Raw genomic sequence first — 13,569 nt, 5'->3', positions numbered from 1 at the left:
AGCACACATGCAGTAACCTTGTTGGGTCCTAATTAAAACAGCATTGTGTCTCTATTGGACAGAGTGTGCTATTAGTCCTAATAATAACACAGTCCCACGGGCATGTACCTGTGTCCTTTTGCCCCACTGAGGTTTTATCTTGTTTTTGGCTACTTCTCTAATTGAAGAATAATAGAGAGGAAAAATGAGGTAGACCGAGCTTTGCTAGAAGCCAATAATCGTCTCCTCCATCACTTTTAACTGCAGCTGTGTGACGAGTGTATGTTTAGGCACAAAAGTTCCTACGTTAATATACATTTTTTTTGCTTTGATAGTAATCAGCAGCTGTTATATGTGGTCACAACCCTCTTTTCCTCTGGTCTAGTTCTTAGCCTCAGTAAAGGCTGTAGCTTCCCTGAGGCGACTGTCAGTGCTGAACTTAATTTTTCAAATGTTGCCACAGTTTGTTGTTGTCTTTCATTCTCCTGCTGAGCTGCTGGGTTGGGTCTCCACTCAGGGTGGGTACAGTTCACATTTGAACCAATAGGGTGCAGGTACCTGGAAGACCGGCAGCCAACCGTACCTTTTTATAAGTAGGTGTTTGGCTCTCTGTAGGTGTAACATTGGCATTTTCTGTCATGTTGTTGTTGTCAAGGAATTCTGGCTGCAGTCATTGGTTGAGTGTTGCCAAGCTAATGTCAAGACAGTGGAAAAAAAGCCCAACAACCTAATCAAACTAAGTAATTAATTACCTGAACATTTTTATGAACATAGATCGTCTTCAGTGTGTTTAAGCTGGCTGGTGGTGAGGGTCTTAAAAGTCTTACCAGCAATGTTATGAAATATGCATCTTCTGTCACAGATGTTTCAGTTATTTCAGATTTCAGCCCACACAAAGTCCTCACAGAACAGTTTTAGACCACAGCAGGAAAGGACGTCATCAGTTCAAAGCACTGGACTGGGACAGAAGAGGTCCCGATTTTGTGTCTCTTTGTGAGTTTAGGTTACCGAGACACGTGGTGCAGCATCAGGAAACAATTAGTTTCTGGTTGACTCTTGAAAAATTCATCATGGTCCATCTTGTGCTTCCAGTCAGCTTTGACATTTTTTCTTAAATGAAACAATGAGCTTTCTGTTACCTTAACCTAAGCTTTGAGTTGTCTTAATATAACATGTTACACTATAAAGAAATATAACTTTAATTATCATTTATCATAAGTAAGGAGCATATTGAAGAAATAAACTGACATGAATATCAGGTATGAACATTTTGAACTGGTAGTGCAGATATAACAGCAGTTTGCAGATTCATTCAGTACACATATCATTAATGTGTTGATGGAAAAATAATATATATTGAGAAAGCAGCAGTGTTTTGGTTATGGTGATGGATTCTAAGATCTGAACTAAGGTTGGGGATCATCTCTGAGAACAAATATGGAAAACTTGGATTGTTCATTTCACCCAGAGCAGCCAGATCAGACAAAAAAAATCATTTATGTCTCTTGAACTCAAGAAAGTCAAATGGAGTAAAATCCTAACCTGCTTAATAGAATGAATGTGGCTCTCCAGTGCTTCCACTGCCTCTGATGACTCTCCAGTGCCTCGTTTGAGGTGAAAGATATCAGTACAGTAAAATATCTTCTTTTAATTAACAATTAGTTTAACCTTTATCCATAACGTTTGCAGCTGTTAAATTCAAAATGCATCCACCCATTACTTCTCAGATGGTGTCATGATAAAACAATCATTCCACCAAAGAGGTCACAGTATGTTTTCATCTGCGTGTGTTAGTTAGTTTGCAGGATTATGCAAAGACCACAAGTCAGATTACCTTGAAACTTGGTGGAGGTTTGTGTTACGGGTCAGGTGAGAACCCATTAACTTTTGGTGCAGATCTGGATCAGGGGGCGGATCTAGAACCCTTTTTAGTGAGATAGGGTGTCTTTCAACATATTCCTTGATTGCACAGATAATAATTTATGGATCTTGATGAAGAACATCTGACACTTTTAGGGGACTGATATTTATGAGTGTGTGGGTCCAGATCCAAAAAAGTATCTAGTAAATTTAAATGTGGACCATTCTAGTTTTCATCCTGTGGACTTCCGTACAGTGTATCAGGAAATGCATGGGATGCTGAAACCCTTTCTGTGATTTTAAATTTGCTGATATATGACATGAATCCCTCTGGTATTCATTTGTAGACAGTTGTCCAACCAAATTCTTCATTAAATATAGTATATTGTTTATTTCCAGAACACAGAGAGATGTGATGGAGGATTTTCCTGTACATGAATGTGGGTCTGCAGCCTCTGGTTTTCCTCGGTCTTGACCAGCGCTGAGTAATGATCCACATGCTGGTCAGGGAGAGACGGAGGAGCCCTGATGCCCGCTGGCCTGTCAGAGAAACGTGACAGCGTCTAGTGTGCAGGGACAAACCGGAGAATATAGCCTGCAGCTCTCAATCACTCCAGGGGCTGACAGAGACACCCACAGGGAACTGTCCTCCCTCTCTTTCATTTATCTCTTTCAGCCCCTCTATCTTTCATGTTCCCTCCATTTTTAGATTTCTGCCTTATTTTGTCTCGGTTCCCTCTCTTGTGATCCTTCTTCTACGTCGGCCTTCTCGTCCGTATCCGTGCGCTGTTCGCACATTTCGCACACGCACGCGGAACTTCCCAAACAATTCCTCCTTGTGTTTGTTCCGTTGTCTGTGTCAATATCTGACCAAATCCACCGACTGGCTGAGGCTCAACTTGTTCAACTAGCACACATATGCACACATCCTCCCACACACACATACACACACACACACACACACACACACACACACACACACACACAATTAAACAGACTGGCATTCACATGCTCTAACTCCCCAAACACAAACACACACACACAGAAGTGACCACATTTGATTTTTAAAAAGCGCAGATCCATTTTTAGGGTGTATGTAAGCCTTGAGGACTGCGGCAGAGTGTGTGCACGACTAAAGAAAGAGGGTTTTCTATTAGATTTGAGCCGGCTGGAGAGAGAGAGAGAGAGAGACAGAAAGAAAGAAGAGCGACGCAGAGAGTTGCCGTCATTTAAACTGTTCTGCACTGAGGCTTTTCAATTTTATTATGAGGCTCCATTTCATACAACCTGGAAGCCGCGTGCCATTCAGAATGAAATTGAGCCGTTGGTCGACTGAATAGGCCGCCGGCCCCTGTGTCTCCTTGTGAGGGCATCGGGGGACAACAAGGGCAACGCTGGCCTGCCGTGCCCTTCCGCCGCACTGTTTTGTCGGGTTGCAGGGGAAATGCAGAAAGAGACGCTTGGGTAGCTGTCTAAGTGGGCGAGAGCATGGTAAGTGATTGAGTGCTTTGAGATTTTGGAATTGGATGCGAGGACTCCTGCTGCAAACTCTGTGAAAGAGAGGAGATTAACAGGGGAGGAAAAAGTCAGACGTGCATGTTGGTGTTTTGCACGTTGTGTCTGATTTATCTTTCTTCGATACGCTTGCGTTCCCCCTGTTGTTTTGTTTTTCTTTCCACCAAATCCTTCCCGGGTGCCTAGACATGTGTCAGTGTTCACACGAACTGACAGACGGATTGGTTTGTCCATATTCGGGTCAGTCCTGACCTGGTTCACTGACGACTGTTGGCCAGAAACACGTAACTAAAGATGAGGGTGTAACAGCAGCCCTTCTCTCTCTGTGTCCATCAATCCTCGTCATTTACGTTACTGGAGCAACACTTCCCGGGATGTTCTCCTTTTACGTCTCAGGCTCCCACTTTGTCCTGCAAATGTCACAACATGGCGACTTGACTCTGATTTATCGACATGTAATCAGTCATTGGAAACCAAATCAAATTGTTCAGCTTTTAGTTTCAAACATTTGACGGGAAAATTATTTATATTTACTGGTGGAACCAAAAGTTAGATTGCAAATAGGATACAATGCATTTTAATGTTTTTTAAAAATATATATTATTGTTCAGTTCGCAAATCAGGGGTGAAAAGAGTCCACACAGTGTGGCCATTTTCAGATATGAACTCTGTAAAATGTCCACACAATGGGGTCCAGAGTTTGTCCGGAGTTTGTCTTTTACATTTGATAAAAAGCAGCAGGAGATTCTACGAGTCAGGACAAATCAATTCTGCTGTGGAGGTCATGTGTTTTTGTTTACAGCACATTGACACCGGCATCAGCCCTTATCGCCTTAAAACCTTTCAAATCGCGTTTATCTCGTCTTTTCTAAATTTACATCTTCGTTGGTGTCTTCTTTGTGTACGACACCTCTTTTTCATACGGAGATATTTGTATGATTTTTGTTTTCTCAGGTTTGCATCTGTTGCATCTTAGAAATCTCATCAACACACCTATTCGCTCGCGGTCAGTTTTCCGGTCAGTATCCTGCTGTGCTTCTCACATGGGCTCACTCTGACATTATCGGGAGTTTTTACTAAGATGCTAGAAGGGTAAAATCTGGAGATTGTTGGTAGCCTCACTCGGAGATTGGTGTTCTTACACACAGCCCCTCCGGATAATATCAGGGGATCACACAGAGTTCAGTGCATGTCTGAAAGCAGCTTCAATGATTTTGTTCGTGCAGTCTGTGGCAGGGAGAATTTATGTTTAACAGAAACCTGTCAGTCATCTAACATAAAGTCACACCTGCTCAGAGGTCAGAGGTCACTGTGATCTATTGATCCACTAATACAACCAATGATTTCTGGGTGTGTTATGTTTTTTTTGACTTGCTGTTGTCTCTTGACTTGGGAAACTTTACTTAAAAACAGGCCAGACTGTCATAATTGCCAAACAACTTTGCAGCCTGTTGTGAAATGTAAAAAATTTAATTGTACAATTGCATTAAAAAAACATACGCAGTGTGTCAGGTGGTAGAAAAATAACCCCTGTCATCTGAAGGGTTAATGGTTCAGTCCTTGAGCCGGATATTGCACCTCAAATTGTTGTGTGTGAGGAAAAGATGCAAGTTTTCTCTCAAATGAATGTTATGTAATATGAGTCAAAGGTTTGTAACTTACCAGTGTTGTGATAAGACAATAGTAGAACAAACAGTAAAAAATACACTCATAAATACACAAAACGATATAAATAACATTTTCTGCAAACCTTTGTTTGAGGTGTTTGTCTTGGATTTCTTCTCATATTTTGTAGCCCAGGAGCCACATTTGCATATCAAGCATCTCAGAACCTCTCTGAAAGTTTGACTGGGACTAAAAATACTACAGAGTTATTTACTTCCTACAGCGACGCAGGAAATTCTCTTTTCAGAGTGAATGACATGATGTTGTGACACTGAATACCAAAGGAATAATGACATTTTGCAGTCGCTTAGTTATCACGTGGATTCGACACATTTTGAAACATCTGACAGGCTGACGTACTGTTAGTAGTGACGCATCGGTGAAAAGTCTAATAAATTTGTTTCAGTATCTATAAAAGTAGTCTACTGAAATTAGTTTTGATTTCTTATACCAGGTGAGACTTATCTTGCTTAGCCAGTATTTGGCTACAATAATAACAATATTTTTTCTGCATGATTTTGCTGTTGTTAGGACGTCTGTCATAGCCTCTGCACATCTGTGATCCGTGCTTATTTATAGTTTTGATATTGAGTTGTCAATATGTCTGCCGTTCTTGATGCTGACACAATCTAATATATCTGTGCTGAAACTTGTAATTTTCTGTGATAATGAAAAGATTCAATTATTTACTGACCGAGCCTTGTTACATCTCACGTTGCTCCAGTAAATTCTAATTTATTCAGCATATCTTTGGAACTGAAATCAAATTAGCAATATCTGGCTCTCCGTGCATTTTGAGCCACTATCGACGTATCAGTATCTTTTCCGACAGTATTTCCTGTCATTCAAATCGAAAGTTCACTCGCTGCACAGTCTTCAAAAGTGTAGAGGGGTCCTAATGGCACAGATTAAAAAGCAATTTAATACAGAAAAGGGGATTAGAAACACTATGGGCTGCACTAATCCTTAACCTTTAGTCCTGTTCTCATGGAGCCACAATATGTGCGAGACGATAGTATCACAGGACCGGAGTTAGTAAATTTCCATTAGGGCCGCCCTTCTTTATTCCCACCAGCACATTTAAAGGCATTAGGCATGCTTTGTCAAGGCTAATAAAAAGGGCCAGCAGTGCTATCACACACCCCCGACTTGTTTCGGGAAAAGCACTGTTCCATGTGAAGTTTTCATAAGCCATTATGATAATCTGCTGGAGTCTCTGAAGGACAGGGGATAGACAGGCAGATAGATGCTGCTGGGGGACTGCTCTACAGCCTCTGCATGGACGGAACATTTTCTGTGTAACCGCGACAAAAACTCTTCACTCTCTGCCAAGAAGAGCAGAAACGATAAAAGGCTTGAATGATCTGAGAGCATGGTCTATAGCTCGAGACGCATGTCCATTCAGGGTGTGTCCAAATCCACTTTTGCTTGTTTAACGGCAGTAGGAAAGGTCACTGCGCCAGGGCCCATGGTTCAAAAGGGATCCACTCAGTCTCTTCATTTATCATGGGTGTGTTTTGGGGCGTAACACAGTAAACAAGTCGAGACTGCTGTGCTCCTATCTCTTTAAAAGCCATGGGGATTTCCACTATGGTGATGGATTCTCCAGGTAGTAGAGAGAATGCAGAAGAAAGGAGCAGATCATCCGTGTGTAACAAGTTTACCAATGAATGTAGGTGCAGGTTAGTATCTTGATAATAATAAAATAAAATAACAGTACAATACAGCAATGCACCAACCTGACCACACCTCATTTGAAGACCCATGGTTCATTTGCTATTTCTACTCTGGATGGTAAAATAACAATACCACAGAATCCTCTGAATCCATGTACAAGGGATTTAAGTATTTGTGTTCCTCAACTTGCCCCCAAGTTGCCCTTTACCTCAACACACTACATTTACAGTACTCGGTTTCCTTTGAGTTCCAAAAGAAAATGTTTTCTTAGTTTCCTCTTAAAGGGGTTGGATTCTAAACATTTGGTCCCTGTGGCACGCCTGATTTGAGAAGTTCCGCATTCTCTTCGTCACTGCTCCCTTTTGGGAAGCCCTCTGCTCATCTCTGCGACGGAAAAGTGTTTCTCCGACAGGGAAACAGGGTCAGGCCGACCATTAATCATTCATATCTAAATTTGTGCAGCGCAAAGATTCAATTTTCTGCACTTTGTAGGGTCTTCTATTGGTTATATGGTTTTATTTATACATCAAAGCCCATACATTATTTATTTGTTTTCGAACCATCTACATTTGATGCCATTTTCTTGGGAGGAAAACCTCATGAACCATACTGTCCAATAAAGGAAAACAAACACAAGGGGAGCTCCCCACTGTTGTTGTGTAACTGCAAAACTGTGACTATTTCAACATTCACCAACACAGACATAAAAACGATTCATGAGCGACCAACTCTCTGTTACCAGCGCTCAGTAGACCTCGGTTATTTGGGAGTTTGAAACGAGAACTGTTGATATTTTGGGTTGCATGTTGGCCACGTGTCCTGCTGAGAACTAAATCTGTCTGCTTTTATAACCAAAATTGTTTTTGCTAGATCCTTGCCTCTCTTTGGCCTCTCCAGAGCCACAGAGATATCACTCCCACATCAATGCTCTATTTAAAGTCCATCAGTGCGCTGGGCTCTTCAACCAACTGTCGAGGTTCTACTCCCTATTTGTTGTGATAGTATTGTACTCATCACGCTCCTCTCTGTTCACAGGCCACTACTGAGCAGAAGAAGCTGAGCCATGCTGGATCCAAGCCCTCCCTCTCTGAGAGCAGCGGCCGACTCCCTCAGATAGCCATGAACACCTGCAAGTACAATGGCGGGGTGGTGAGACCACTAGTTGGCAGCCTGGCGTCATCGTCGCGCCGCAATCTCGCGGAGCTCGACTCGGAGACGCAGCCCTTGCAGACGCTGCACAGCTCTGGCCTGGAGGTGGTGGTGTCCAAGGGCAACGGCGGCGAAGACCCCAGCAAGGCGTCCAACGAGAGCTTGGTCAGGGAGGGCAGCGTGCGTGTCGGTGGCAGGGCGCCGCAAAAGAAGAATAGGGACATTGGCTACAGGCTTGGCCACAGGAGGGCGCTGTTTGAGAAGCGAAAGCGGCTCAGCGACTACGCGCTCATCTTCGGGATGTTTGGGATTGTTGTCATGGTGACAGAAACGGAACTGTCATGGGGGGTTTACACTAAGGTAGGTTGTGCATGTGCGTGATGAATGAGTGGGAGCTCTGTGTACTGTCACTGCTATTGTTAATGTTTGAGTTGTGTGGGGTTGGCAGCTGTCAGATTTATGAAGAGCGATTATTAGACTCTGACGTACATTATCTAACAGAGTGTTGGGAATAATGCACAAATATAATATGTGTCATGTGATCGGCATAATGACTAAAAGTCTGCAAATTGGATTCCATATCTTTTTTAATTTGTCTTTAAATCCGGTTCGGTTACTAGTTGAAAATGTTTAGCCTCATCTCGCACCATTCTGGTTGTATCTTTATCTAAATCTATGTGTATGTGAAGAGAAATAAACAAGTAGAGTTCAAGGGAAACATCAATAGAACAAAAGATGAGAATGAAGTTCCAGATGATTTAAATTTCTTTTACTTTGAGTGGATCAGGGTAGAGACTACGCAGCAAGCTATAAGAACAAGTAGGACCCTTGAGTAAGGACACCAGCAGGCGGTTTACACTTAAAGTCACGGTGACCAGGTCACCACCTGTTGACCTGTTATTGTCCTTGTGTGTCAGCCACTCAGGTCCCTGCTGTGTCAGGGTATTTGGTGGAGGAATATTGAGCTCTCAGAGCCGCCTCTACCCCAGTATTTACTGGGCTGTTTGGATTGGAGCTGACACTGCATTACACTGCAGTTTGTGACAGGTCACAGAAGCTGCATCTGCTTATGAGTAAGAACTGAACGGGGCTGCAGGTGGTTGTGGTGGCTTTAAAAGCTTGAGCCTACTAATTGTGTTTGATGACTTGAAACATTACAAGAAGAACATCACAGACACCTGACGTGTCATGGCATTATAACATTGGTATACAGCTAAGACAATAGCAAAAAATATTTGTTTTAAATACAGGATTAATTTTAATTTGGGTTGATGTTTGTGGGAATTGGCCGTAAGTTGAATATTAACTCTTGTTTTTGTTCTGTTTTCGTCATCACTTGTCAGCTTGTTATTTTCTTTGTGATGTTCACAAGCCTGTTGGTAGCTTTTTTCATTTCACTGGCTGGATGCTAAATGTGTCTACGCTGGCCATTTACTAACTTTGATGTTTTAACTATCAGCTAACTAATGGTTAACTATTAGTAAACTAACTTTGGTCCAAGCTTGTAGCTATTTCCACAAATGTTGGTGCTCAATAGAAAGTGTACAAAGGGATTTATCAGAGCTTTTATAATTGATTACAGCAGCTTGTTGTTTCTGGAAAAAAGCGGAAAGCCCAAATCAAACATAAAAACAAAACAGTGCACTGAAAGGAGCTAAAGCACATCAGTGGTTGATTACGATAGATCAGAGTATTCCCTTCTACAAGGGCCAGCTTTAACTTTCCACTAATGTTCCAGCTTTAACATTATTTTTATTAGCTTTTTGTCTTACACAAAACAAAATATTCATTTTCAGCCTTTGGCTACGATTGGTTTCCATTTATTTCACCGTTGTGTGGAAACTGATGTAGCGTCTTGTAACGTAACCTGTGATATCAGGCCTAGTCTTCTAACAGTAAGACAACTACAAACTACCACTCCATAGAACACATCTAACTACAACCGGACGGACAAGTTTTCAATTATGGTGCTTTTAAGAATGCTTTGACATGAGTTTGAGAGTCGCTCGACAAAAAGCTTTAAATTCATTATCTATACTGTCAGCAATGTTGTCTGTCAGCTCTCAGATGTTGGGAGCAAATGAAAGCTGTGGTGCGCTGTAGAAATATGTCAGGATTGATATGTATATGTGAATTGTAAGTTAGGACTAAAACATACAAACCACTGCTATAGGTTCCACTCACAAGGGATAGGAGTGGATTTTCCCCACTTGTGTCTAACAGTTGTATTTGAATTTGTAAATGTATATTTGATTACAAGTGTGTGTGTGTGTGTGTGTGTCTGTGTGTGTCTGTGTGTGTGTGTGTGCTGCGCGCAATATAGTAAATCAGTGTGGTAATCTATAGGATGATTTATGGGGTTTTAAAAAAGTCAATAGGTTTGTCTGAGTGTTACTGAATGGGGTTCAGTCCATTCATCACGCTGACCTCAGCTGAAATGGAAATGACCTCCCATCTCTGAGTGGCACCGGGATGGGAGGTCACATCCGACAGTTAGCATGTGCTGCGGACGGTCACATCGCGCCGCAGACACTTGAGGCGCTGCCTAGATTTTCTAAGTCCTGAAGGAGGGAGACACTTTAACAGGCGGTGAGCGCTGGGACTGAAAAATCCTTGAACCTCTGGCAGGTGGATTAATTGGTTTACTCAATGTTATTTCACCAGGGACTTCTCAAAACAATTTCAGACATTAGAATGTCTTGCGAACATGTCGCCGACCTAAGGGGCAAAGCAATCTAGTTGATAGCTAAAAATACATTCTGTAATATGGACCATCGAAGGACGGAGTAATGTTGAGCAGCTCTCACTGTCATCACACTGACAATTATGAGTGATATTTCCACTTGTTGCTTTTGTCATTTGTTTGTAGCTGTTATTATAATAACAACCCCATGATCGTTAACCCGCTGGAGAGCGGCGTTTTTACATCATGGTTGTTAAATTGATTTATCAAATGGCATTTTACCAACACAGAGGGAGGGGGCCTTAGTAGTACAGGTTCTCATTTCCTTGATCTATGGCCCCAGTGTAAAACACACAACACACACACACACACACACACACACACACACACACACACACACTGTATTAGCACCCAGCTGGTCTATTTATCATCAGCCACACTCGCTGTGGTGGCCTCCCTGCTAATGCTAGCCTTGCCTTTTTTGCACCTACCATTAAATGGAAAGTCCCCCAGTTAGCACCGCACTTTGATTAATTGGTAGTTTGCTTGGTGGGGAACAGTGTCCATGGATAATATGAGGCTACACCTGCAGCTGCATTGTTTAGTAACATCCTGACTGCACCGTGTAAAACCCCATTAACTGGTCTCAAATAGAAGTTTAAAGTAATAAGTAGTGCGTGTGTGTGTGTGTGTGGTCTGTCGTGTGTATGCACTGTTGCATAACCATGTGAAATGTGTTCTTTGGTGACATTTCTGCTGCTCGTGTTCCTTTCTTAAATCTATACCATATGAAATGTTGAGTTACAGTAAATACCCTCAGATTTCACTTCTACCTACGTTGCTTAACGACCTGATTTCACCTTGTTGCTAAGCAGTTACCAGAGACCATTGCCATCTACTGATGCTAAATATAGAAAATAGCTGAAATGCACATTGACAATGAATAGAAGAAGATCCTTTGTATTCCCATATTTAAGTATAGATTGTATGTGATGATAAAGTGTGTTCATTGTTGCTGATATTCCTTCCTCTCTTTTTTTCTCTCACTGTAGGAATCTTCATACTCATTTGCACTGAAATGCCTTATCAGCCTTTCCACTGTTATATTGCTTGGTCTTATAATAATGTACCATGCCCGGGAAATCCAGGTGAGTCTGCCGCAAAAAAAAAAACTTTATTTTATTTATTTTACCAACAGCTTTTGGGATAGGGATGCTGATAATGATGGTAGCAATAATCATAATAATGAGGAAGAACTGAGCCAAAGTGAACACAGTTTTGTATTATTTGTATTGTGTGTGACCGTTTGTCCGTCTGTCCCAATTTGTTGTGAACGTGATATCTCAAGACCGCTTTGAGGGAATTTCATCCAATTTGGTGCAACCATTCACTTGGACTCAAAGATGGTCTTGTTTGTGTAACAGCTCAGAAACACCTTGTGGGGGAATGTCTTCAAATTTGGCACAAATGTTCATTTAGACTCACAGATAAAATGATCAGATTTAGGTGAGCAAAGGTCAAAGGTCAAAGTCATTGACCTCACACATGTTTTAGGCCTATTGAACATGATATCTCAAGTATTCCTGTAGGTAATTTGTTCAAAAATGACCAGTTGTCCCTTGATTAGATTTCAGTGCTCAAAGGTCAAAGTGAGTCTGAGAAAACATTTATGGATTGAAACTGCACTGGTCGGCAGAGGCTTCCAACTGCACAGCAGTAATTCTGGTTAATGTCATAAATGATTTTACACAAAAGGATCTGACACATGTAAATGCATATTTGATCGTTTTCCTTTGCAAAAAATGACTAAACATTCGTTCATAGTAATAGGTTTGTTTTCTCTTCTCATTTTATGTCATTTTTTGTTCTTCAGTATGCTTTGATGTTATTCTGGATTGCATCCAATATTTAACATTTATTATCTGTTTGGTCTCAGCTGCATCAAAGTGATCACATTTTATTGCTACAAATTACGTCTTCTGCATCATTTTTATTTTCCACCTTTTACCCAATTTCAGCATGACCTCTGGGGCCCTTGGTTAGAATTTCAAAATACCTGGCTCCCAACACAATTCTGAATGTGGCTGTAAAGGAAGTAAAAGGAAGTTCTAATTCAAGTCCTTGGTATTTGTGTGTTTTTTCTCAGCTGTTTATGGTCGACAATGGTGCGGACGATTGGAGGATAGCCATGACGTATGAGCGGATCTTCTTCATTGTGCTAGAGCTGCTGGTGTGTGCCATCCATCCCATACCAGGCCAGTACGTGTTCACCTGGACGGCGCGGCTGGCCTTCACCTACACGCCGTCAGTGGCCGACGCTGACGTGGACATCATCCTCTCCATCCCCATGTTCCTGAGACTCTACCTGATAGGCAGGGTCATGTTGCTCCACAGCAAGCTGTTCACGGACGCTTCGTCTCGCAGCATCGGCGCCCTCAACAAGATCAACTTCAACACACGCTTTGTCATGAAGACCCTCATGACCATCTGTCCAGGAACTGTCCTGCTGGTTTTCAGTATATCCTCCTGGATCATTGCTGCATGGACTGTGCGCGTCTGCGAGAGGTAAACACAGGGTTGTCAATAGTGGCCGAATAATGGATGATATGGAAACACTAAATCTCGGCTGCACAATCACACGTTGTGGATTACTAGACACCCTTTCCTCCTTCACTCTTGTCACTGTTTTGTCCCGTGTCTCTCAGTGTTACCTTGTTTTCTGTCACTCATCTACACTGGTGTGAAATCATCAGGATAGGTTACATGGCGATACTATACACAGGAAGGCAAACACAGACACTTACTACTCAGCTAAGTGTTTAAAAACACCCTGATCTACGTTTCATTAGCTCAGCAATCGCTCCACTACTCCCTGTTCTTTCGTTTCTACTGCTATTTTAGATGTCTTGTCCATAATTCATGAGTGTCTAATTGTTTGTTTGCTGAGTGGTTTGTTTTGGTAATGCAGAGCAGCCCCCAGGATCCCCTAACCCGTTTTCTCCCCCAAAACTGCGCATCGGGCTTCGTCTCAAGGGGGCAGC

At 42.1% G+C, this 13,569-nt stretch overlaps 1 protein-coding gene across 4 annotated transcripts in view; it reads left to right on the top strand.

Moving 5' to 3' along the window:
- Nucleotides 1-13,569, top strand: part of kcnn1a (potassium intermediate/small conductance calcium-activated channel, subfamily N, member 1a) — a 51,140-nt gene that overhangs the window by 13,762 nt on the left and 23,809 nt on the right. For all 4 annotated transcript variants that reach the window (XM_035171461.2, XM_035171459.2, XM_035171460.2 and 1 more), the window contains exons 2-4: nt 7,732-8,205; nt 11,581-11,676; nt 12,675-13,093. In XM_035171461.2, the coding sequence (XP_035027352.2) occupies nt 7,732-8,205; nt 11,581-11,676; nt 12,675-13,093 (989 nt within the window). The remainder of the gene's footprint in view (nt 1-7,731; nt 8,206-11,580; nt 11,677-12,674; nt 13,094-13,569) is intronic.

The sequence above is a fragment of the Hippoglossus stenolepis genome, chromosome 11 (assembly GCF_022539355.2).
Source record: "Hippoglossus stenolepis isolate QCI-W04-F060 chromosome 11, HSTE1.2, whole genome shotgun sequence".
Lineage (NCBI taxonomy): Eukaryota > Metazoa > Chordata > Actinopteri > Pleuronectiformes > Pleuronectidae > Hippoglossus > Hippoglossus stenolepis.
This window is presented reverse-complemented; position numbering and strand designations above follow the sequence as displayed.